The 25,871-nt window shown below is 37.8% G+C and overlaps 1 protein-coding gene and 1 pseudogene across 1 annotated transcript in view; one reads left to right on the top strand and one right to left on the bottom strand.

Annotated features, from left to right (window-relative positions):
- Positions 1–8,727: 8,727 nt before the first annotated feature.
- The window catches only part of TOP6BL (TOP6B like initiator of meiotic double strand breaks), a 48,183-nt gene continuing 31,039 nt past the window's right edge, over positions 8,728–25,871 (top strand). Inside the window, exons 1-5 of the mRNA XM_057506860.1 lie at positions 8,728–8,858; positions 10,709–10,855; positions 14,302–14,423; positions 15,846–15,956; positions 17,705–17,803. Of these exons, the coding sequence (XP_057362843.1) occupies positions 8,825–8,858; positions 10,709–10,855; positions 14,302–14,423; positions 15,846–15,956; positions 17,705–17,803 (513 nt within the window). The 5' untranslated portion in view covers positions 8,728–8,824. The remainder of the gene's footprint in view (positions 8,859–10,708; positions 10,856–14,301; positions 14,424–15,845; positions 15,957–17,704; positions 17,804–25,871) is intronic.
- On the bottom strand, positions 14,856–15,339 carry LOC118934810 (40S ribosomal protein S10-like; annotated as a pseudogene).

Raw genomic sequence — 25,871 nt, 5'->3', positions numbered from 1 at the left:
CCAGCAGCTATACAGAATTTTGGCTTGGAATTTGGAAGGGGTCAGATTTAGAGAGAGAGATTTGAGCCTCAGAATTTTATCCATAGGTAAGTATGGTGTAATTCTGTGGTCAGAACATGGCACAGGAGTGTAAATGCTAGATTCACCATTAGTTAGTGTGCAACTTTATGCAACTTCTCAACCAGCCTAAACCTTTAAAGTGGGGCTCATAATACTTACCTCATAGATTTATTTATTTTCCTTGCAAAAGAGTTTTTCTTTTTTGTTATTTTGTGGTTTGTTTAGAATTAACTATATAATAATCCATATGAAGCTCCTAGCATACTGCCTAACACATAATGAATGTTCAATAAATATTAGGTATTATTATATGATCGAAGTGATAGGAGTAAATGAAGTTAGAGTATGAAGAACAAGAACAGAAGAGGGCCAAGGTCATGATAAATGTCAACTGAGAGTGTCTTTAGGGAGGAAAAAAGAGGCAGAATAGTGATAAAGACTATGTGTGGAAATTTTGTATTTTAAAACATGCTTTTTTTTAACATATTGACCATACAGAAGAATATAAAGTAAAATATAAAATTTCCTTTCATCCTCATCCCAGGTTCCAGAGGGCATAAGATAAATTTTCTATTCTCTTGGAACTTACATTTTAGTGGGAAAATTTAATTAATAAATGTCAAGAGGCAATAAGTACAGTGAAGATAATGCTTGGGATGTTATTTTAAATATGGTCAGTGAAGACTAGGTGGGTGAATGAGAGAGAACGAGCTAGCTCTGAAAACTTTGGTGGGATTTCAGTTTCTGAAAATGGCAAACTAGGTGATTTAGACCAATTGTCTAAAGACAAAGGCTGGATGAAATATTAAAAAACCATAAAAGTAGCTAATAGCTAATGAATGGGGAGGAATTTCTGGGCTATGATTTAGGACAGAAAGTCATTACCGAACTCTTGAGCCCAGCACTGGGGGCTGTTTTTGCCTGTAGTCATTTGCAAATTAGGACAAGAAGCTGAGGGGCTAAGATGCACTTCTGAATCAATGCAGGACAAGAAGGCCAAAGAGTTCAGAGCCTGTTGAGCTTGGAGGTGCTGTTAAACACACCTCTTATTTTGGGCAACACTTATAGTAGTACTTTTAGTAGCCTTCAGGTGAACCTGAAATAAACCATCCTCACATGGACTGCATATATTTTTAGGTCATCTAGGCATGCCAGGAAATCTTAAACTTTGAAATTGGATTAAGATGAGTCTAGAAAAACAGGACTCACAATGAAAGGGAAAAAAAATCAATGGAAACCTACCAGCAATGACACATGATAGGATTCATAAACAAGGGCACTAAAATAGGTATAACTGTATTCCCTATGTTCAAAAGTGAGAGGAAAGACTGGATATTTTAAGTAAGGACATGAAAGATACATAAAAAAAGACCCAAATTGAACTTCTAGAGATAAAAATTAAAATTTTCAGATGAAAATACACTGGGTAAGATTAATGGCAGATTTATACATTTCAGAAGAAAAGATAGTGAACTCAAAACCAAAGCAGTAGAAACTAGCTAAAACAAAACACAGAGGAAAAAAGACTCTAAAGAAATGAACAAAGCATCGGTGAACTGTGGGTAACTTCAAGTGGCCTAATTCAGAGACATGTAATTGGAGTCCTTCAGGGAGGACATATAAAATATTTGAGGAAATAATGTCCCCCGATTTCCAAATTTGATGAAACTATAATAACCTGCAGATCCAAGGAGATCAATGAACCCTAAACATTATAGAAAATTATACCAAGACACACCATAATAAAATTGCTTAAAGCAGTAATAAAAAAATCTTAAAAGCACCTAAAAGACATCTTACATACTAAGCAACAAAGATAAGAATCACAGCCTATTTCTTGTTGGAAACAGCATAAGCTAGAAGAAAGTAGAGTGGCATCTTAAAATAATAAAAGAAAAAGAATTGTTAACCTGGGTTTTTAAAAATTAAGGTTATCATTGATATACAATTTTAGGAAGGTTTCACATGAGCAACATTGTGGTTACTACATTAACCCGTATTATCGAGTCCCCTCCCACCCTCCACCCCAGTCACTGTCTGTCAGCTTAGTAAGATGCTGCAGAATCACTACTTGTCTTCTCTGTGCTACACAGACTTCCCCATGACCCCCCCCCACAACACGTGTGCCAATCAAAATGCCCTCAATCCTGTTCTCCCTCCCTCCCCACCCACTTTTCCCCACCTTTCCCCTTTGGTACCTGCTGGTCCTTTCTTGGAGTCTGTGAATCTGCTGCTATTTTGTTCCTTCAGTTTTGCTTTGTTGTTATACTCGATAAATGCAGGAAACCATTTGGTACTTGTCTTTCTCCACCTGGCTTATTTCATTGAGCATAATACCCTCTAGCTCCATCTATGTTGCAAATGGTAGGATTTGTTTTCTTCTATGGCTTAATAAGTCCATGTTGTATATGTACTACATCTTCTTTATCCATTAGTCTACTGATGGACACTTAGGTTGCTTCCATATCTTGGCTATTGTAAATAGTGCTGCGAAAAACATAGGGGAGCATATGTTTTTATGAATCTGGGATCTTGTTTTCTTTGGGTAAATTCCTGGGGGTGGAATTCCTGGGTCAAATGGTATTTCTATTTTGAGTTTTTTGAGGAACCTCCATACTGCTTTCCACAATGGTTGAACAAATTTACATTCCCACCAGCAGTGTAGGAGGGTTCCCCTTCCTCCACATCCTCGCCAGCATTTGTTGTTCCCTGTCTTTTGGATGTTGGCCATTCTAACTGGTGTGAGGTGATATCTCATTGTGGTTTTAATTTGCATTTCCCTGATAATTAGTGATGTGGAGCATCTTTTCATGTGCCTGTTGGCCATCTGAATTTCTTCTTCAGAGAAGTGTCTGTAGGTGGGGCCGCCCTCTGGCTGGCCTGGTACATTGGCAGGGGCAGCAGGTTTGTGAACTGATGCCGGCTGGGAGGAAGGTGCGGCAGGCTGCATATTACAGTGGGGTGCTGTGGTGCATGTCGCCAGCCATGAGGATGGAATTCCTGAAGCTCCTGAAAGTTCCCAACCTGCTGGGCTGAGTGTGCCAGGACGATTTTGTCCACTTCCCTTTCTCCTAAGCAGCAAGCTCTGTGTAATCCTTGCCCCTTTAGTAGCCCTCTTGCTGTTGGGAAGTCTTTCAAAGTTCCTGCTTTTTATTTTATCTGAGAGCGGCCAGTTGTTGGTATCTGTTCTCCACAAGCAGCTGGAATCTCAGTCTCTCCAAGTTTTCTGCCTGTCTTTGCTTTCCAACCGCACTAATCTCCAGAGCACCATGTAATGTCAGTTCGTGCTCCCAGAGCAGATCTCCAGGGCTGGGTGTTCTGCAGTCCTAGACTTTTACCCTCTCACTGCTCCGTTTCTCTTCCTCCCTCTGGTGAGCTGGGGTTGGGGAAGGGCTTGGGTCCCACTGCATCACGGCTTTGCTACTTTACCCTTTTCCATGAGGTCTTCTCCTTTCCCCATAAGTAAGCAGTCTGTCGAGTCTTCTTTCTGGTCGCTCTTTCAGGATTACTTGTATTTGCTGTATTTTTGTATTGTATGTAGTTTTGGGAAAAGGTTTCTGTCTCACTTTTCACACCACCATCTTTAAGCCTTGAAACCTGGGATTCTTTACTGAGAGAAAATATTGTTCAAAAATGAAGGCAAAAGAAAGAATTTTTCAGAATAAAAAAGACTTCATCAGTAGCAGACAAATATTCTATGAAATGTTAAAGGAAATGTTTCAGGCAGAAGGGAAGTGATACTAGACAGACTATATCTGCACAAAGAAGGGCATTGGAAGTCATAACTCTCTGGGTAAATAAAAAAGATTTTTACCCTATTTAAAAAATCTCCTTAAAAAATAATCAATTGTTTAAAATAATACCAACAAAAAAGACGAACAAATGAGGCCCAAAGTCAGCAGGAGGAGGGACATAATAAAGATCAGAGAAGAAATAAATAACATTGAGATGAATACAACAATAGACAAAAACAATGAAACCAACAGCTGGTTCTTTGAGAAAATAAACAAAATAAATAAACCCCTAGACAGACTTACTAAGAGAAAAAGAGAATCTACACACATAAACAGAATCAGAAATGAGAATGAAAACATCATGACAGACCCTACAGAAATACAAAGAATTATTAGAGAATACTATAAAAATCTCTATGTTAACAAACTGGATAACCTAGAAGAAATGGACAACTTTCTAGAAAAATACAACCTTCCAAGACTGACCAAGGAAGAAACAAAATCTAAACAGACCCATTACCAGCAATGAAATTAAATCGGTAATCAAAAAAACTACCCAAGAACAAAACCCACGGACCAGAGGGCTACACCACTGAATTTTATCAGATATTTAGAGAAGACATAATACCCATTCTCCTTAAAGTTTTCCAAAAAAATAGAAGAGAATGGAATACTTCCAAACTCATTCCATGAAGCCAACATCACTCTAATACCAAAACCAGGCAAAGACACCACAAAAAAAGAAAACTACAGACCAATATCCCTGATGAACATAGATGCAAAAATACTCAACAAAATATTAGCAAACCAAATTCAAAAATACATCAAGAGGATCATACACCATGATCAAGTGGGATTCATCTCAGGGATGCACGGTTAGTACAACATTCGAAAATCCATCAACATCATCCACCACTTCAACAAAGAGAAGGACAAAAACCACATGATCATCTCCATAGATGCTGAAAAAGCATTGGACAAAATTCAACATCCATTCATGATAAAAACTCTCAACAAAATGGGTATAGAGGGCAAATACCTCAACATAATAAAGGCCATATATGACAAACCCACAGCCAACATCATACTTAACAATGAGAAGCTGAAAGCTTTTCCCCTAAGATCAGGAACAAGACAAGGATGACCACTCAGCCCACTTTTATTCAACATAGTACTGGAGGTCCTGGCCACAGAAATCAGACAAAACAAAGAAATAAAAGGCATCCAGATTGGTAAGGAAGAAGCCAAACTGTCACTATTTGCAGATGACATGATATTGTGCTAAAAAACCCTAAAGAATCCACTCCAAAACTACTAGAACTAATATCTGAATTCAGCAAAGTTGCAGGATACAAAGTTAATACACAGAAATCTGTTGCATTCCTATACACTAACGATGAAGTAGCAGAAAGAGAAATCAGGAAAACAATTCCATTCACAATTGCATCAAAAGAATGAAATACCTAGGAATAAACCTAACCAAGGAAGTGAAAGACCTATACCCTGAAAACTACAAGACACTCTTAAGAGAAATTAAAGAGGACACTAACAGATGGAAACTCATCCCATGCTCTTGGCTAGGAAGAATGAATATTGTCAAAATGGTCATCCTGCCTAAAGCAATCTACAGATTCAATGCAATCCCTATCAAAATACCAACAGCATTCTTCAACAAACTGGAACAAATCGTTCTAAAATTCATATGGAACTACAAAAGACCCTGAATAGCCAAAGCAATCCTGAGAAGGAAGAATAAAGCAGGGGGGATCTCGCTTCCCAACTTCAAGCTCTACTACAAAGCCACAGTAATCAAGACAATTTGGTACTGGCACAAGAACAGACCCATAGACCAGTGGAACAGAATAGAGAGTCCAGATATTAACCCAAACATATATGGTCAATTAATATATGGTAAAGGAGCCATGGACATACAATGGGGAAATGACAGCCTCTTCAACAGCTGGTGTTGGCAAAATTGGACAGCTACATGTAAGAGAATGAAACTGGATCACTGTCTAACCCCATACACAAAAGTAAATTTGAAATGGATCAAAGACCTGAATGTAAGTCATGAAACCATAAAACTCTTAGAAAAAAACATAGGCAAAAATCTCTTGGACATAAACATGAGCAACTTCTTTATGAACATATCTCCCCAGGCAAGGGAAACAAAAGCAAAAATGAATAAGTGGGACTATATCAAGCTGAAAAGCTTCTGTACAGCAAAGGACACCATCAGTAGAACAAAAAGGCATCCTACAGTATGGGAGAATATATTCATAAATGACACATCTGATAAGGGTTGACATACGAAATATATAAAGAGCTCACACACCTCAACAAACAAAAAGCAAATAATCCAATTAAAAAATGGGCAGAAGAGTTGAACAGACACTTCTCCAAAGAAGAAATTCAGATGGCCAACAGGTACATGAAAATATGCTCCATGTCACTAATCATCAGAGAAATGCAAATTAAAACCACAATGAGATATCACCTCACACCAGTAAGGATGGCCACCATCCAAAAGACAAACAACAACAAATGTTGGCAAGGTTGTGGAGAAAGGGGAACCCTCCTACACTGCTGGTGGGAATGTAAATTAGTTCAACTATTGTGGAAAGCAGTATGAGGTGCCTCAAAAAACTCAAAATAGAAATACCATTTGACTCAGGAATTCCACTCCTAGGAATTTACCCTAAGAATGCAGGAGCCTAGTTTGAAAAAGACATATGCACCCCTATGTTTACTGCAGCACTATTTACAATAGCCAAGAAATGGAAGCAACTTAAGTGTCCATCAGTAGATGAGTGGATAAAGAAGATGTGGTACATATACACAATGGAATACTATTCAGCCACAAGGAGAAAACAAATCCTACCATTTGCAACAACATGGATGGAGCTAGAGGGTATTATGCTCAGTGAAATAAGCCAGGCAGAGAAAGACAAGTATCAAATGATTTCACTCATGTGTGGAGTATAAGAACAAAGGAAAAACTGAGGGAATAAAGCAGCAGCAGACTCACAGAACCCAAGAATGGACTGACAGTTACCAAAGGGAAAGGGACTGGGGAGGATGGGTGGGAAGGGAGGGATAAGGGGGGAAAAAAGGGGCATTACAATTAGCACACATAATGTGGGGTTGGGGGCATGGGGAAAGCAGTATAATACAGAGAAGACAAGTAGTGATTCTATAGCATCTTACTATGCTGATGGACAGTGACTGTAATGGGGTATGTTGGGGGGACTTGATAATAGGGGGAGTCTAGTAACCATAATGTTGCTCATGTAATTGTACATTAATGATACAAAAATAAAATAAAATAAAATGAATACCAACAGTGTATTAAGATTTATAACATGTGTAAGTAAAAAATGTGATAATAGCACAAAGGTCAGTAGGGGAGAAATGGAAGTATATTGGTGCAAGATTCTTATACTGTATGTTCACACACATATATACTATATGTGTGTGAGCTGTCATATCACATGGAGGTAGTCTGCAATAAGTTAAAGTTGTATACTATAAAACCAAAAGCAATCCCCTTTAATACAAGAGTTATAAATAATAAGCCAAAAGGAACAAAATGGAATTTTAAAAAATGATGTAATGTAATCCAAAGTAGAATCCAACAATAGAAAAGAGAAAAAGGAAACCAAATACAAGGAATAAGTGGAAAACACAATAAGATGGCCGATTTAAAACCACTGATAGTAGTATTAATATTAAATGTAAATGGTTTAAACAACCCAGTTAAAAGACATGCATCATGACTTCAGATATTCCACTCTTATTCAGAGGTTGCAGCATCTCAAAGCTACCCTGGCTCTAAACAGTGAAAGTGCTGGCCTTAGCTCACATGTTAATGCCTTCCTGGATTTGTGATGGAGAACTTCATTTATGGGCACTGCCTCCCTGTATTCTGTTGTGACTTTCCAAAATGCCCCAGTGCCTACTGGGTAAGGATGTTAATCTTCACACTTAATGCCTCATGTTTACCCTATTAAAAAGAGGATGAAAGCAAAGATAAAGGAAAACGTTTCTGGCCTCTTTAGCCTTGGTTCAGGGAACAAGAAAATGCTAGGCAGTGATTCTTAATTGGGTCAAGGATACCCTCAGGATATTTGGCAATGTCTTTGGACATTTCTGATCGTCATGACTGGAGGGAGGGGTACTACAGGCATCTAGTGGCTAAAGGCCAAGGATGCTTTTAAATATCCTGCAATGCACAGGATGGCCCCCACCACAAAGAAGGATCTGGCCCAAAGTGTCAGTAGTGCCAAGGTTGAGAAACCCTGGGTGAAAGGGAGGGTGAGAATGGGAATGGGAAGTCAAGAGAAGGAAGCCATTTCTGGAGCCTACCTTCCTTTGTCTCGGTTAGAGAATAGGACTGGAGAAGGTGAGGAGTTTCCTTTTCAACCTGAATATATTTAAATACTTGCTGAAAAATATTCCTTTGTATATATATACCTCTATTCTAGTATGTATCACATTGTATTATAGTTTACTGGTTTTTATATATGTCTCCCAGACTATAAATATGACAACTTGGAGGTAGGTAAAAATCTGGATATTCATCTTTGTATCCCCAAAATTTAGTACGGTGTTTAGCCTGTAGTACCACTCAAACCTCTGATTGAGTCAATAGGATGAATAAATAAGCTAAGTGTCCCAATACTATACCTGTAGTCCATATTCATTAAAACCAGAATAAATTTCTGGGGATTCTAGTGGATCTCTCTCTGGTGCCTCACACCTATCTTCAGTGTAGAGAAGGCTTAATATGTAATCACCTAGCACACTAGTTTATTTCTGGGAGTGTGAACCAGGTCAGTGTTGTGTTTGTTTTATTCAAATTAATACATAGTCATAAAAGACTAAAATTTGGCAGTTTTCTTTAGCAACTGTACATATATCTATATGGACCTTCAGGTCTCCCTCTGATACTGCCAAGTCAGGAGCAGCCAACTGCTACTACTGTCTTGAAAGATACCTCCTTCATTGACTGGAAGAAATACCACTTGTGCATGATGCCCAGTTTGGATTGCAATTTGGATAAAGGTATAATGCCCTTACTTTGCACAGGAATAAAGAAATCTGGAGATTAGAGAAATGCAAGGAAATGTAAATAGCTGGTGTATGTGAAAATAGAACCCTATGATCTGCTGGCTTAAGTTAGTGGGTGCAAGTGGGGGTCTGGCTATTTGAGAGTGCATGTGAAGTGAGGTTAACAGGTGTCAACAGGCAAAGCCCCAGCAGAGCTTAACCATTTTGGCATTGCTTGTTGATAGTGGTTATCTTCTCACTTCCTCTCCTGCCTCCTATGTTCCTGGTCCTCTTGTCAAAGTAGTCACTGGAGCTTCATCTTCTAAGGCTTGTTCCAGAGGCTTCTGTTTTGCCTTAATCTGTCAACTCTGGTTTTAGAAAGGTTAGTAAAGGAGCAATGACATCTTTGAACTATTGAGGAAGGAAAACATTTCCTAACTAAATGAGAAAATCCACATAAAATTACTTAGAAAAATTAAAACACCACATAGATGCAAGGCAGGAGTATAAGCCACGTAGTATAAACTTAGGAAGCTGGCTATAATATTCATGTAGAGCCCAACCACATTAATTTTGGGTGAATCATGCTGAAAGTAGGACACTTAAAAACTGTACCAACAAATAAAACTGGGAAATAGGAATATGCAACCATGAGCTGGTGTCTAGGAGATTTACAGTCAGGAGCTTGACTGTTGTTAGCTAGAATCCTTTGAAATTTAGAAGATAGTCTGGCTGACTGGATCCTGAGGAAGATGACACATAGGTAAGAGGTATTCTAGAATTGTGACTGGTCTGAGAAGATTGAAGCCTCCTGGGATGGGGAGATATCTCAGGGGAATGACAGAATCTTTCATCTAGAAAGTAAGCCTTAAGGTAAGGCTCTTTTCTTGAGGAGGTGGTATTCCAGAGGGTGGAATGAAGGGTATCTTTGGACAGGGTGTCTGGAGGTAAATAGTTTTGTGCAGAAAGAATGTTTGGTCTTAACAGATAGAATCTAATGCTATCAGGATTTTTGAATCTCTAGAGCTTCTTTATATCTCTTTTCATTTTTATTTTTATGCTTTGTTGATTTCTTTCCTTCTATGCCAATTCATGGTGCCTGAACTTGCACAGTTAACTTTGGAAATGAATATTGTAGAAAATGCCCCCTCCTGCATTACTCTAAAGGACAGAGCCAGGATCCGCACAGGTTCTTCTCTATATCAATTTGGATGGAATTTAGGACTGTCATAATTGTATTCAAAAGGATCAACATGCTAGAAAGTGACTGTAGGGCATCAGATACCTTGGGAATACAAATATCACATACTGCTGTTGTTAAGAGCACAGATTTTGGAGTCAGTCAAAACAGTTCCACCACTTACTGTCGCATTATGGCAATGTACTTAACCTATCTGTGCCTCTTTCCTAGTCTGTAAAAGGGAATAAGAATAGGTCCTATGCCATACTGTTGTGAAGTCTGAATGTTGAGATAATACATTCAAAGAATTTAATTTAGTAGGTAGCATGTAGTAAGCACTCAGTACAAGTTGGCTGTTATCTTCCCACTATGCAGGTTTGTCTCTGACCTCTGCCTCTTACTAGTTATGCCTACCTTAGGAGTTAAATGACGAATGAATGAACCTAGTAAATTCTCAGTAGCTCTGTTAGGGTTGCATTTTGCACACCCATTTGTAATTTTGATGTTCTTCCTGTGAGTCACTATTATTTGCTTCCATCATGTGGATAGAAAAACAGATTTAAGAGAAGGGAATGTTCGAATTTAGATCTATCTCAGATCCTTCCTTGAAGTGCAGGTTCTTTGTTGACAACATTTTTTAGGGCTTTACTTACCTTAGAATACTGTATAATATCTTGTTCTCTAGATTTGGTGCTTCCAGATGTGAGTTATCAGGTGGCATCCAGTGAGGAGGATCAGTTTCAGAATATGGACCTGGAGGGACAAACTCTGCTGCTTTTTCTTTTTGTGGATTTCCACAGCCAATTTCCAGTCCAGCAAATGGAACTCTGGGGTAGGTACAGGAGAGTGGGGCTGCCAGCTTTGGTGTGCTTAAATTTTAGGAGAATAAGAAAGGAAGATGCATATGTTTAAATTAGATGTATTTCTGTAGAATAATGAATTTCACTGAAAAATCTTGCTTAAGTAAGTTAAACAAATTATATGCTCTATGGAAAAGATCTGTATCTTGGAACATCACTTAAATGATGATATTCCCAGAACTGAATGGCCAGATATCAGCAGACACTTTCTATAATGATCCCTACAGAGTTTATTACCCTAGATGGGTGGCTCTCGATCGCAAATGTACAATGTATTACTTGGGGAGCTTCTAAAAAAATGCCCACCCTCACTCCCCAGAGATTCAGATTTCCTTGGACTGAAGGCCTCAGGTATCAGTATGTTTTTAAAGGTTTTCAGGTCTGAGAACTGTTCTCTGCTGTACTGCCTGTCCAGGTGGAATCAAGAAATGTTATTGGCCTTGTTTAGCCTTGCTGCAACATCTCAAATACAACATGAGGAGCTGTGGGAGTATATTGGTGTGGATGGTTTTCTGTGATTGCTGCACAGACCTCTGGCAAGGGAGAAGCTGTCCTTGTGCAGGCATCCAAGGGGCAGCCTTTAGCATTTTTCTAATACATGGGTGATAACCTGTTACCAGAACAGTCCTCTGTTAAAGGTAAAGCAATGATTTCCCTGTTTTGTGGTCCATGGAACACATGCATCCGAATCCCCTGGAGTTACTTGAAAATGCTCAACTTCCTGGGCCAAGGATGAACTCATTAACTATAATGCAAAAATCTGGGACTGCTCAAGAATCTTGTTTTTTAACAAGATTCTCAGGTGATTCTTAAATTGAGTAAAGCTACTGAGATAGCCTGTGTATTTTAATCCAGTAAACCCTGGAACATAAATTTAAGTGTTTCTTAATGCCCTCCTAAACTTTGAGGGCAAGAAGTAGAGCTTATAAACATCTGGGAAAAGTTTCATGAGCTTCCGTTTTGATGTTCCTGGTATGTTTCTGTGTTCTTTCTTTGTGAGCCAGTGTCTTTTTCTTGGGGCTCTATGCCCCAAGCATTCCAGTACTAACTGGTGTGGCCCTGCTCCCACTGAGTCATAAGGGAAATGAGACAGATTAGAAGAGCTCACGCTGACTGGTGCCAACTAATTGTTGAACAAACCATTGTCAGCTGTGGGAATCTTCCTGTTGTCTGCCTTCCATACCTCTCCTAGCTTCCCAATATGTGTATATTCTTCAGGAGAGAAGCACTGCTCTCCTGGGTCTGGCTTACAACTCTATTTGAGGAGCTGCTGGTTTCTGGTGCCCACGTTTTATTCATTTAGGCCCTGGATTGGGAATTTAGATGAGACACAAATTAGTGAGGCTTCTAGCAAGGAAACCAAAGGTGAGAATGCCTAGGGTTGTTATCTGGCCTTTGTTCACATGGACAGAGGCTGGTAAGAGAAGCAGCTTAGTGTTGTGGAAAGGACCTCAGGGTAGAATCAAAAGCCTTGGGTTTAATTTTAGTTCTGCTACCAAATTCTTCAGTGATTTTTATATCAAGCTAGTCACATAAGTCATTTGATCCTCCCTTTCCATATATTTAACATGACATTATTAGACTAGGTGATATCAAAGGCCCTTCCAAGTCTGAAGACCCTCTTAATACTTATGATCTGCTAATTTCCCAGCAGATTTGCTGGAGGGAGGGAGCACCATATTTAGTCTTCCCTAGGATGACATATGGTCTGATACCATGTTCTGAATCCCACTGAACAAATCTTATGAGCTCAGATTCCTCAGAAACCAGTGTTACCTTTCATTCTTGTAGTATTGTGATAGTTTATACATCTGTTTAGCTTGACTCCGAAGGCCTGCAGATCTCAGGTAGTTGTACTCAGTACTGGATCAAATAGAAGTCCATCACTGCATTAGTAAACGTAGTAAGTGTATTTTTTAATTTCCTTACTCATCTGATAGTTTAGGACTTTAAAGAGGACACATTGTGAGATCAGGTAGATACAGATATATGGATATAGATGTAGTAATTTCATCTTTTTCCCCTCATATCCTTGAAAGCTTTCTCTGGAGCTCTTTTTAGGAAACAGATTGTGCAGAACTAGTCTGTTTCATGTGTCTTTAAAAAAATCACTTAACTGGCTTTCTGCCCACCTTGTCATGGTAACTTTTCTATGATTAACTTATTTTGTCACAATGTTAAAGGCATTTGGTGGTATCAGCAGTTTTAGAGCAAACTTGTAGCTTTTTAATTAAATGTCTGCTTTCAGAGGGGATCTAACTTACTTCTTAAGGCTATTCTTAGGACCAAACTGCAGAAAATAGTAATCCAGAAGATACCATAAGAGCAATAGCAATAGTTTCCACTTGAAGATTGCAAGGTACATTTCAAAACACTTCATATATATATTATCCCAGTTTATCTGCACAGCTTATCTGTGAGAGCAGGTGGTATAAAGCCATTTTTTCTAATGAGGTGAGAAAAATGAAGTGTTTTGGTCACCGCTAGTTGGTGGCAGAATTAACCTAAAATCTGTGCTCTCCTGACTGCAGTTCCAGACTCCTTTTGAGCAACCACATATCACCTTCCCTTCTAGGAAAGCATCATGGCATGTGGTAGAAAATGTTCTTTTGGCTTGCATTTTTAATGCAACCCTGAAAAAAGCCAGCTGGCCTTTGGCTTCTTCACCATAGTACTTTTGAACAGGCTATCCAGGGGAGAGTAGAAAAATGCTGAAAAAAGAAAGATTACTTAGGAAGTATGTTCTCCAGGTGCCCTATAAATGTACTTTGTCTTCCTGTGCCTATTGCATCAGAATCATCAATGCTAGCCTGTGGTTTGATGGTGTATTTGCCCATCATTCTCACATGAGTGCTGCCTATGGTTACTTTATCAGAGATAGTGCCCCCATTTACCAAGACCTTATACCAGCAGTTCTCATAGTCATCTTTGTGAGTTTTAACTTTTTCTATACCAACAGCATGTCTGAAAGGAGTGACATGCTGACAGCGACAGTGGCTCACAACAGTGACACTCAAAGAGGAATGGAGTAGGGTTGGTCACATGTGCCAGGAAGCTTTCCTGCTTCCTCTTTCTCCTCTCCTTTGGGAGTCACCAGTGTCATTGTTTGTAGTACATGGTATATATTTCTGTTTCTGATATGAATTAAACAGGATCCCTAATTGGTTTCTTCAAAAATAATGCCATTCTTTAATTTTCATGAGCTTTTTAAGTGGGAATCAAATGAGTTTGTTAAGTTGGGAATTGGGAGTTTGTAAGTTGCTGAGGTTTTTTGTCTAAAAATGTAATTATTTGGGCATAGGCAGCAGTGGCCTCTTCCAAGAGGCCTCTTTCCTATTCCCAGCCCTGGCCACAGCACGTGAACAGCAGTGTTGAAGTAATTCTCTCTCAAGGCTACCAACATTCTCCTTCCCCTCAGGAGTCCACACTTTGCTCACCACTTGTTTCAGTGCCATCCTCATGGAGAGCCACAGCGTGGTGCAAGATTCTGTCCAGGGTGCCGTGGATCAGGCCTTGGAGCAGTATCACCAGGCTGCGAAGGTAATAAGAAGTCCACAGCTCCCTCTCTCCTACTTTCTCTAAGAAAAACATAGCGTGAGTATATGGTAGACAGGGCCTTAGAGCCCTTCCTCTCTCCTTCCTTTCCTCTTTTGTCACCTGGGCTGATCTTGTACATTGCATCTAGCCTAGGAATTCAAGCTTCAATTTAGAATGGGTAACTGTAACCAGCTTGCTTATTAGCCTTACCTCCTAGTAGGTGAGTTTGAGTAAGGACAGAATAATAGAGAAAAGTGATTGATTGTGTGCCTCTTCCTTATCTACATCTCTCTCCTCCCACACACACTTCTGAAGTTTCACTAAATACTACTGCTTCACTAAATCTTAACATCCTTCCCCCATTTCCTAATGCTTTTTTTTCCTTAGATTTTTTTTTCTGGCTTTGGGTATATTCAACACAAACACTCTCCAGCTTTACTGAGGTGGCTGACCACATCCACAACCAAATCTGCCTCTAAACTGGAATTCAGTTGCTGACCCAGACCCAGCTTCAGCATTCTTGTAGGCACCAGGGCACACAGCGCTTCATCTGTAGGGGTCTGTCAGCCTCTCCTCGTGTGGGTCTTGCAGGTCCAGACCTTTGGGCCATCACCTGCCAGTCTCAGTATGGCTGCAGCACAGGGTGGCGGGCACTATCTCAGGGCAGGGAGAGGTAGTCATAGAGATACTGGATACCCTCATAGGTAAGGTACCAGTAGAAATGTCTCCAGGCAAACTGCTCCTTCACATAGCCTTGTGATTTGGGAGACTACATGGCCTTCATGACATGAAGATTGGGCACATTCTTCTCTGCCAGTTCGGGGTGTTTAGGCATGTAGACATCTTCCTTGGCCACTGTCACTCCCTCCTTAAAAAGGAGTTAATAGATGGCAATCTGATTCTTCTTGGGCATCAACATTTTGGTGGCTGCTATGTCCAGGACCAGGGCTGAAAAGGTCCTAAATGCTTTATAATATCACTTTCTCTTCTTACCTGGCTTTCCGAATTCCTCCATCCTGAGTACTTTTGGTAATACATTTCTTACTTCATATGCCCCCCTTTGAGGGAAAAAACAACTATGCTAAGAGAACAAAGCTTAGAGCTTTTTATTTTTAAATAGTAAGTTTACCTTTTTATTTCCCAATGTCTTACTGTTTGTCTTTTGTAAATGTGTCTGTGTCCATAAGCCATCTCTATGAAAGGAGAGAACTTTTTTTTTTATTAAGGTGGAGAGAAAATTTTTATTTATTTCAATCCCTAAATGTCTTCTTTATGTCATGATCTCAGTAAGTATTATTGGTAGAGGGGAAAGAATTATTGAAATTCTGCTCTGACTGAAATCTTTGGTCCCTTTGTGATTCTCTGAAGCAACAACCTGGGATTATTATAAACCGCCATCTCCCCCTACTTAATTATATTCTCTAGGCTCATCAGAAACTGCAGGCCTCGCTCTCAGTGGCTGTGAATTCCATCATGAGTATTGTGACTGGAAGCACCAGCAGCAGCTTCCGAACAGTCTGTCTCCAGGCCCTTCAAGTTAGTAGGAGATTGGGGATGCTTAGAAATGCCATTTAATGATATTTTGCTACCTATCTTAGTAATATGTACAGTGCTCTTAGAAATAGCATTTCACTTGATCCCACTGTGATCCTACAAAGTACCAGGCTTGTCATAAGCGTTTTAAGAAATATTTTTTGAATGGATAATGGTGTGTGTACTCTTTTATAAATGAGAAAACAAGTTATGTAAAATTTCTGCTTCCCTTAGGTCACACAGTTAGTTATGAGCAGGAGTGAGTTAGGATTAGATCATGATTCCCAATTCCAGTTGAAGAATGTTCTGTTACCTCAAGGTGCCAGAATACATTGGAAATAACTGAGCAACCCTAAGTATTACATGTATTTGGCAGTACGGAATAGTGTAACAAGTTTTGGCATCAGAGGCCTGAATTCAAATTTTGGCTTGCTTTCTTGCTAGCTGTGTGGAGTTAGGGCTGCCCTTAACTTCTCTGAGCTTCATCTATAAATTAGAAAAAATAATAGTACCTCACATGGTTACTATGAGGGTGAGGGCTAAATGTGAATGTGTATAGCACATGGTAGCATCTCAGTAAATGTTAGTTTCTCTCCTTTCTCTTAGGAATGTGTGCTGACCACTTGGTATTATCAGTGGGGTAACATATTCCATGTTTATTGCTTTATTTTTTTGTACTTTTTTCTTGAAAAGATAGTATAAAAAATATTAATTAACAAACTTTATCACTGTAATTTTTAATTTTTGCATACTATATATATTATGTGGTTATATCCAAAATATTATATATTCATATATAATTTGATATTTTACTGTGTTTCAGCAGTCTTCAATGTATATTGGTTACCCAGTATTCCACTGTGTTGGTTTAATCTATTTTAATAAACCATTTCCCTAATTAGATATTTAAGTTATTAATATTCTTTTTTGCCAATATAGTGACAAATGCCTTTATGTGCTATCTTGCTTCTTTTGAATTATTTCCTATAATAAATTTCTGTAAGTGGAGTTGTCAAGAGATCTCTTTATAATCTAGTGCATTTTAACATAGCTTGAACTTTCTGGGTCATGTGGATAGTACAGTGAAGAACACTATACTGGCAATCCTAGGGTCAGCTCTAACTTTCATACTGACTAGCTATGAGATCTTGAATGGGCCACTGTTTTTGAATTTCAGTTTTCTCATCTAGTGTGTTATATTAGGTGATTACTCTGGTCCTGTTTAACTCTGATAACCTACAATTCTGTACTAAAAAGTTGAAGCTATTACCCATTACTTACAGATATAAATTATATTATCTTGTTTTCTTCCTCCATAAAATACTTTGTTGAGGATAAGTTCTTTTATCAGTCTTAACTAATATAAGTGGTTCAGTGGTTGTTCCAAGCTGCTGTCTTGGAACTTGTTTTAGAGGAGAGTAGTTTATATAATTCCTTCATGAACAGATGGATCTCTGGGATATTTATCTCCTATAGAGAAGGAGAACAAAAACCTTGTTTAAAAGATCTTTCTTAGATAACAGAACTTGGAAGACATATAGGAGCCACAACTACCTATCTCATGCCACATATCCCAGGCTTTCTCTCTACTTTTGTTCACTGGAACTGAGGAAACTCCTAAAAACGTGAGAGATGTCAGTGGTTTGCCTTCCTATTTGTCTCATCCTCTCCCCACATAAACTTCTTATGGGTACTTCCCCTTTGGTTGCCAGTACTGAAACTAAACATGTTCTGTCTCTGGCCCATTTTAGGCAGCTGACACACAGGAGTTTGGGATCAAACTGCACAAATCATTTTATGAGATTACCCAGCCCCGATTTCTTCATCATTGCTCATGTGAGGTAAAGCAGGTAAGTATAAATCACTTATTACTTTGGTGAAAATCTTCCATATTGATGTATGGGAACCCTGAATACATGATGGGTAGGTGACAGATTGCTTTGGATTGCACAATTTGAGGTTAGCCTTTCACCAAAGAAGTCTGTGGTTTAGAAAAACTTTATAGAACACAGTATGATATAGGAGTAAACAGCATGGTTAGATGTCGCTTGAGTTTCATTTTTGCCACTAACTAGTTTGTGATTTTATTGTAGAAGCTGTTTAACATTTTTAAGTCTCAGTTTTCTTATCAGTAAAATAGTGAATGATGCATACCTAAAATGACTGTTGTGAGGTTTGAGTAAGATTATATATATAAAGTGCTAAGCACATAGCTACTTTTATAATGGTAGCAATATGATAGAATTCTTATGTTTAGTTTTGCCTAATCAGAAACATACTTTTATCTATACACACATTTGGATGCTGGAGATATAGAGTTGTACTAGTTAAGGTCTTTACCCTCAAGGAGGTCAAATAGCTTCATCTGGTTTTGTGATGACAGGCTCTTCTAATGATTAAAGAGAAATTAGAGCTTGGGAAATTCTGTGTACCTCCAGATTCCAGGTATAGCTGGCAGTAGTATTCCAACTGAAGCTTACTTTTCTGGATTTCTTGGCTCCAATCAGTAGGATTGACTTTCTGGAACTAAAGTATAATATGAGTAAATAAAAGAGAATAAGAGTGAAATTATTATGCACCGGCTTCTGGACAAGATGGAGTAACAGGGACCACATTTACCCTCTTGCCTGAAATAAAATATCTGGACACAACATACGAAACAATGGTTCTTAAGACATTGGACATCAACAAATTGGACAGTCATTCCTGAGAGGTAGAAAACAAATGAAATGAACCCTCTGAGTACCCTGTCATAGTGCCTAGAGAGAGTACAGAAGCCATGGAACAAGGAAGGAACCGTTTGCAAAGCCTAGTGGTCACCCTGAGTTGAACAGGTGAAGCTGGGAATCCAGGGATGCCAAGGCAGCTAAAGTTTTCAGGGCAGAGTACCAGAGAAGAGAGAGCTGCACACAGAAAGAATTCTGGAGATCTTCAGGAGTTTCCCCTCTAGTATTCAGTTGAGTACTGATCAGCTCATTCATGTGAAGAAACTCGGCAGGTAAAGAATCACACAGAAGGATTTGAGGGAACAATATAGAGAGCTTACGCAGAGCTAAGATGTGAGGATAGGGCTGGGAATAGGCCTAGGGCTCTTCCCATAAACCAGAGAGAAAAGCCTTACAATTTGTGGATCATCAGGTAGAATACTAAGAAGAGCCTTGCCTCAGCTGTGGAGAAAAATTAAACCTACAATAAACCCTCCTCTGGTCCTGCCTAACAAAGCTTAAAAGCAGAAGCAAGACCTAAAAAGATCAAGCTGTTTCCAAGGAATTCAATGGCACCACAGAACAAAGTTCAGAAAGGTTTAGAAGACTACAGAAATATCCAGGACTCACCAAGGTAAAATTCACAGTGCCTTATTACATTCAATAAAAAATTACTAGGTATACTAAGAAGCAGGAAAATACGACCCACAATGGGATGTTTTGTTGTCCTTGTCTAGCTTGGATTAATACTTAGTCTATAGGCACAGACCTGATCATCTACATTTGCCCTCTTACAGCACTAAATTATGTTTTCTACCTTTAACTTGCATCTACCTACCACTTCAGCATTTTATTTTTTAAAAAAAAGGGATAAATGTGGGATTCACTTATAAATCAAGTATAAAAATCAAATGAATAATCATATATGACTTGATTGTTTATAGTCATGATGCGTGATCAAAACCAAAAGTTTCTGTGGTATGACTGCCCTTGCACTGTTCACCATGTAAGAACTTATTCACTATGTAAGAACTTGTTCACCGTGTAAGAACTTGTTATGCTTCAGAAGATTGGAGACTGTTGAGAATTAGGCTTGGGGTTGATTAATGATTGTGCATTGAGTCCCCTATACAGAATTTTATTGTTGTTAACAACCATTTGATCAATGAATAGGAGAGATGCCCTCTCAAAAAAAAAAAATACAACCCACAATGAAAAGAAAACTCAATTAATTTATCATTTAATGATACTAATCCAGAGCTGACACAGAAGATAGAATTAGTAGACAAAGATATTAAAACAGTTACTATTATAAGTGTATTCCTTATGTTCAGGAAGCTAGAGGAAAGATTAAAGATAGTAGGAATGTGAAATGTATAAAAAAGACCCCCAAAAAACTTTAAAGATGAAAACTATGATGTGTCTGAGGTGAAGATTACACTGATTAGTATAAAGATAGTAGGAATGTGAAATGTATAAAAAAGACCCCCAAAAAACTTTAAAGATGAAAACTATGATGTGTCTGAGGTGAAGATTACACTGATTAGTATTAATGATACATTAGACACTTAAGGGAAAACATAGCAGTAGAAGCTGAAACAAAACACAGAAAAAAACAACAAAAAAATAGAGCATCAAGGATCTGTGAGTTATGGAATGACTTCAAGTGGCCTTGTATATGTGTGATTGGAGAATCTGAAGATTTGATTGATGAAATCTACACACCCCAAAGATTCAAGAATCTTAACAATCCCGTAAGCCTAAGAAACATGAAACTACACTAAGGCACATCATAATTAAATTGGTTAAAATCAGTCATAAGGAGAAAATCTTAGAAGTAAACAAAGGAAAAATAAAACTTGTTAATGTACAGGGAAACAAAGATAAGGATTACAGCAATTTCTCATCAGAAATGGTGTAAGCTAGAAGAAAACATCTTTATCCTACTGGGGAAAAAACCCTATTAACCTAGAATTCTTCACCCAAAAAAAATCTTTAAAAACAAGATGAAATAACTACTTTTACTGACATACAAGAGATGAAAGAATTCATTATCAGCTGACAAGAAATGTAAAAGGAAGTCCTTCAAGCAGAATAGTACCATATGGAAACCTGAATCTACACAAAGGAATGAAGAGTACTGAAATGATAACTACATAGATAAATATAAAGAACTTTTTTTCTCCTTATTTAACTATCTTTAAGGCATAATTAACCTCTTACAGCAAAAATAGTAATAATGTATTATGAGGTTCATAACCTATATATAAATAGAATATATGACAATAGCACAAAGATCAGGAAGAGAGAAATGGAAATATACTGTTGAAAGGACTTAAAACTATATATGGGGTGCTATAATATTATTTGAAGGTAGACTGATAAGTTAAAGATGAGAGGAACCATCAAAATAACATAACAAGGAATTATAGTACATAGAATATATAGAGTATATCTCCAAGAGAGGAGATAAAATGGAACCATAAAAAATATTCCACCCTCAAGAGACTAAGAAGACAAGACATAGACTGAGAAAATATTTGCAAAAGGCCCATCTGATTAAAGGGCTATTACCCAGATTACACAAAGAACTCTTATTTAAAGCTCAAAAACAACAACAAAAAACAGTTACAAAGTGGGCCAAAGACTTTAACAGACACCTCATCAAAGAAAACACAGATAGCAAATAAGCACGTGAAAAGATGCTCCATATTATATGTAATTAGGGAAATGCAAATTAAAACAACAATGAGATACCACTACACACGTGTTAGAACGGCCAAAATCCAGAACACTGACAATGCCAAATGCTGACAAAGATGTGGAACAATATGAACTCTCACTAGTTGATAGGAATGCAAAATTGTACGGCCACTTTGAAAGACAGTTTGGCAGTTTCTCACCAAACTAAACATACTTTTACTATGTTATCCCATAATCATGTTCCTTGGTATTTTATCCAAAGAAGCAAAAACTTACATCCATGCAAAAATCTGCACACAGATGTTTATATCAGCTTTCTTCATAATTGCCAAAACTTGGAAACAACCAAGATGTCCTTCAGTAGGTAAATGGAAAAACTGGTACATCCCAATGATGGAATGTTTTTTAGCAATAAAAAGAAGTGAGCCATCAAGCCGTGAAAAGACTTTGAAGAAACATAGATGCATATCACTAAATAAAAGAAGCCAATCTGAAAAGGCTATATACTGTATGATTCCAAGTATATGACATTCTGGAAAAGGCAAAGCTATGGAGAAAGTAAAAAGATCAGTGGTTGCCATGTGTTGGGGGAAGGAGGAATGAATAGGTGGGGCAGAGGACTTTAAGGGAAATAAAACTACTTTGTATGATACTATAATGGTGGATATGTATCATTATATATCTGTCCAAACCCATTGAATATAAACTACCAAGAGTGAACCCTAATGTAAACTGTGGACTTTGGATGATAATGATGTATCTGTCAGTGCAGGTTTATCAGTTGTAACAAATGGACCACCTGGTGGGAGATGTTGATAACGGAAGAGGTTATATGTGTATAGGGGCAGGTAGTGTATGGGAGCACTCTGTACCTTCTGCTCAATTTTACTATGAACTTAAAACTGCTCTAAAAAAAGTATTCTTTTTACTTTTTTATTGATATATAGTCTTATTTTAGTTTCAACTTATACAACACTTGAACAACAGCTGTGTTTCAACAGTTACCAATATTATTAAATCCTTAGCCCCACTAGTGCAGTTACTGTCAATATAGATGTCACAGAATCACTGGCCGTATTCTCCATGCTGTACTACTATCCCTGTGACCAACCTACATTATAATTGAGAATTTTTGTGCCCCTTTATCCCCCTCCCACTCCCGTCCCACCCACCCCAAGCCCTCCCCCGTAGTAATCACCAGTCCCTTCTCAGAGTCTCTGAGCCTACTGTTGTTCTGTTTCTTGTTTTGCTTTGTTTTTGTATTTCACAAATAAGTGAAATGATATGGCATTGGTCTTTCTCTGCCTGGCTTATTTCACTGAGCATAATACTCTCTAGATCCATTCATGTTGATGCAAATGGCAGGATTTCTTTTCTTTTTATGACTGAGTAATATTTCATAGTATATATGTACATTTTCTTTATCCATTTATCTATTGATGGACAGTTAGGCTGCTTCCATATCTTGGCTGTTGTAAATAATGCAACAGTGAATATAGAGGAGCATATATCTTTTTGGATCAGGGATTTTGTTTTCTTCGGGTAAATTCCTAGAAGTGGAATTACTGGATCATATGGTATTTCCATTTTTAGTTTTTTGAAGAACCTCCATACACAGTGGCTGCACCAGTTGACATTCCCACCCACAGTGTAAGAGGGCTCCCTTTTCTCCACATCCTTGCCAACACTTGTTATTTCTTGTCTTTTGGATAATGGCCATTCTGACTGGTGTGAGGTGATATCTTATTGTGGTTTTAATTTGCATTTCCCTGATGATTAGTGATGTAGAACATCTTGTCATGTGCCTGTTGGCCATCTCTATTTCTTCTTTGGAAAAATGTCTCTTCAGGTCCTCTGCCCATTTTTAAATTGGGTTTCTTGTTTTTTTTTTGGTGTTGAGGCATGTGAGCTCTATATGTATTTTGGATGTTAACCCCTTTTCACATAAATCATTTACAGATATATTCTCCCATACTATAGGTTTCCTTTTTGTTCTGCTGATGGTGTCCTTTGCTGTCCAGAAGATTTTTAGCTTGATGTAATCCCATTTGTTCATTTTCATTTTGTTTCCCTTGCCTGAGGAGATGTGTCAGGAAAAAACTGCTCATGCTCATATTCAAGAGATCTTTGCCTATTTTCTTTTCTTCTAAGAGTTTTATGGTTTCATGACTTACATTCAGGTCTTTGATCCATTTCAAGTTTACTTTTGTGTATGGAGTTAGACAGTAATTCAATTTCATTCATTTACACATAGTTGTCCATTTTTGCTAACACCAGTTGTTGAAGAGCTAGCTTTCTTTTCCCCATTGTATATTCATGGCTCCTTTATCATATATTAATTGACCATGTGTGCATGGGTTTATATCTGGGCTCTCCTTCTATTCCATTGATCTGTGGGGTCTGTTCTTGTTCCAGTACCATACTGTTTTGATCACTAGCTTTGTAGTGTAGCTTGAAACCAGGGAGCATAATACCCACCCCCTGCCCCCAGCTTTGTTCTTCTTTCTCAGGATTGCTTTGGCTATTTGGGGTCTTTTGTGGTTCCATATGAATTTTGGAACTATTTGTTCAAGTTCATTGAAAAATGTTGGAATTTTGATAGGGATTGCATTGAATCTGTAAATTGCTTTGGGCAGGATGTCATTTAAACAATATCAATTCTTCCTATCCATAAGCATGGTATAGATTTCCCACTTATTTGTGTCTTCTTTAATTTCTCTCATGAGTGTCTTAGAGTTTTCAGAGTACAGGTCTCTCAACTCTTTCATTAGGTTTATTCCTAGGTATTTTATTCTTTTTGATGCAATTGTAAATGGCATTGTTTTCCTGATTTCTCTTTCTGCTGATTTGGTTTCTCGTTCGTATATAGGAAAGCAAAATATTTCTGTGTATTAATTTTGTATCCTGGAACTTTTCTGAATCCATTTATTCTTAACAGTTTTTTGGTGGAGTCTTTAGGGTTTTCTACATATAATTCATGTCATCTGCATATAGTGACAGTTCAACTTCTTCCTTACCAATTTGGATGCCTTTTACCTCTTTGGTAAAATTACCTCTTTTTCTGATTGCTGTGACTAGGACCTCCAGTACTATGTTGAATAAAAGTGGTGAGAGTGGACATCCTTGTCTTGTTCCTGATCTTAGAGAAAAAGCTTTCAGTTTTTTACCATTCAGTATGATGTTAGCTGTGGGCTTGTCATATATGGCCTTTATTGTGTTGAGGTATATAATCTCTATTCCCATTTTGTTGAGAGTTTTTATCATGAATGGATGTTGAATTTTGTCAAATGTCTTTTCAGTATCTATTGAGATGATCATGTGGTTTTTATCCTTTTTGTTAATATGGTGTGGTATATGATAATGATTGATTTACAAGTATTATACCATCCTTGCATCCCTGGAATAAATCCCACTTGGTTGTGATGGATGATCCTTTTGATGTATTTTTAAATTTGGTTTGCTAATATTTCGTTGAGGATTTTTGCATCTTGTGTTCATCAGGGATATTGGTCTATAATTTTCTTTTTTGTAGTGTCTGCCTGGTTTTGGTATTAGAGTGATTCTGGTCTCATAGAATGAGTTTGGAAGTATTCCCTCCTCTTCTGCTTTTTAGAATACTTTAAGGAGGATAGGTATTAGTTCTTCTTTCAATGTTTGGTAGAATTCAGCTGTGAAGCCATCAGGTCCTGGCATTTTTGGAGGGGGTATTTTTTTTATTACTAATTCAATTTCCTTGCTTAATTGGTCTGTTCAGATTTTCTGGAAGGTTGTATTTTTCTAGGAAGTTGTCCATTTCTTCTAGGTTGTTCAGTTTATTGACATTTAATTTTTCATAGTATACACTAGTAATTTTTTGTATTTCTATGGTATTCATTGTGACTACTCCTTCATTTCTGATTTTATTTGTGTACTCTCCTTTTTCTTGATAAGTTTGGCCAGGGGCTTACCTATTTTATTTATTTTCTCAAAGACCCAGCTGTTTAATTAAATTTTTCTATTGTTTTGTTTTTTTCCATATTATTATTTCTGCTCTGATCTTTATTAAGTCCCTCCTTCTACTAACTTTGGTTTTCATTTATTCTTCTTTTTCTAGTTTCTTTAATTGTGAGTTTAGACTATTTATTTGGGATTGTTCTTTTGCTGTGTACTTCCCTCTTAGAACAGCCTTTGTGGCATCCCACAAATACTAGACTGTTGTATTTTTGTTTTCATTTGTCTCCATATATTGCTTTATTTCTGTTTTAATTTGATCATCGATCCATTGATTATTTAGGAGCATGTTGTTTAGCCTTCACATGTTTGTAGGTTTTATTTTCTTTGGGTAATTTATTTCTAGTTTCATACCATTGTGGTCTGAGAAGTTGCTTGATAGAATTTCAATCTTTGTGAATTTATTGAGGTTCTTTTTGTGGTCTAGTATGTGATCTGTTCTGGAGAACATTCCATGTATACTTGAGAAAAATGTGTATCCTGCTGCTTTTGAGTGGAGTGTTCTGTAGATGTCTGTTAA

This window comes from Manis pentadactyla, chromosome 9, assembly GCF_030020395.1.
Source record: "Manis pentadactyla isolate mManPen7 chromosome 9, mManPen7.hap1, whole genome shotgun sequence".
Classification (NCBI taxonomy): domain Eukaryota; kingdom Metazoa; phylum Chordata; class Mammalia; order Pholidota; family Manidae; genus Manis; species Manis pentadactyla.
The sequence above is the reverse complement of the archived record's forward strand: the minus strand, read 5'-3'. Positions and strand labels throughout refer to the sequence as shown.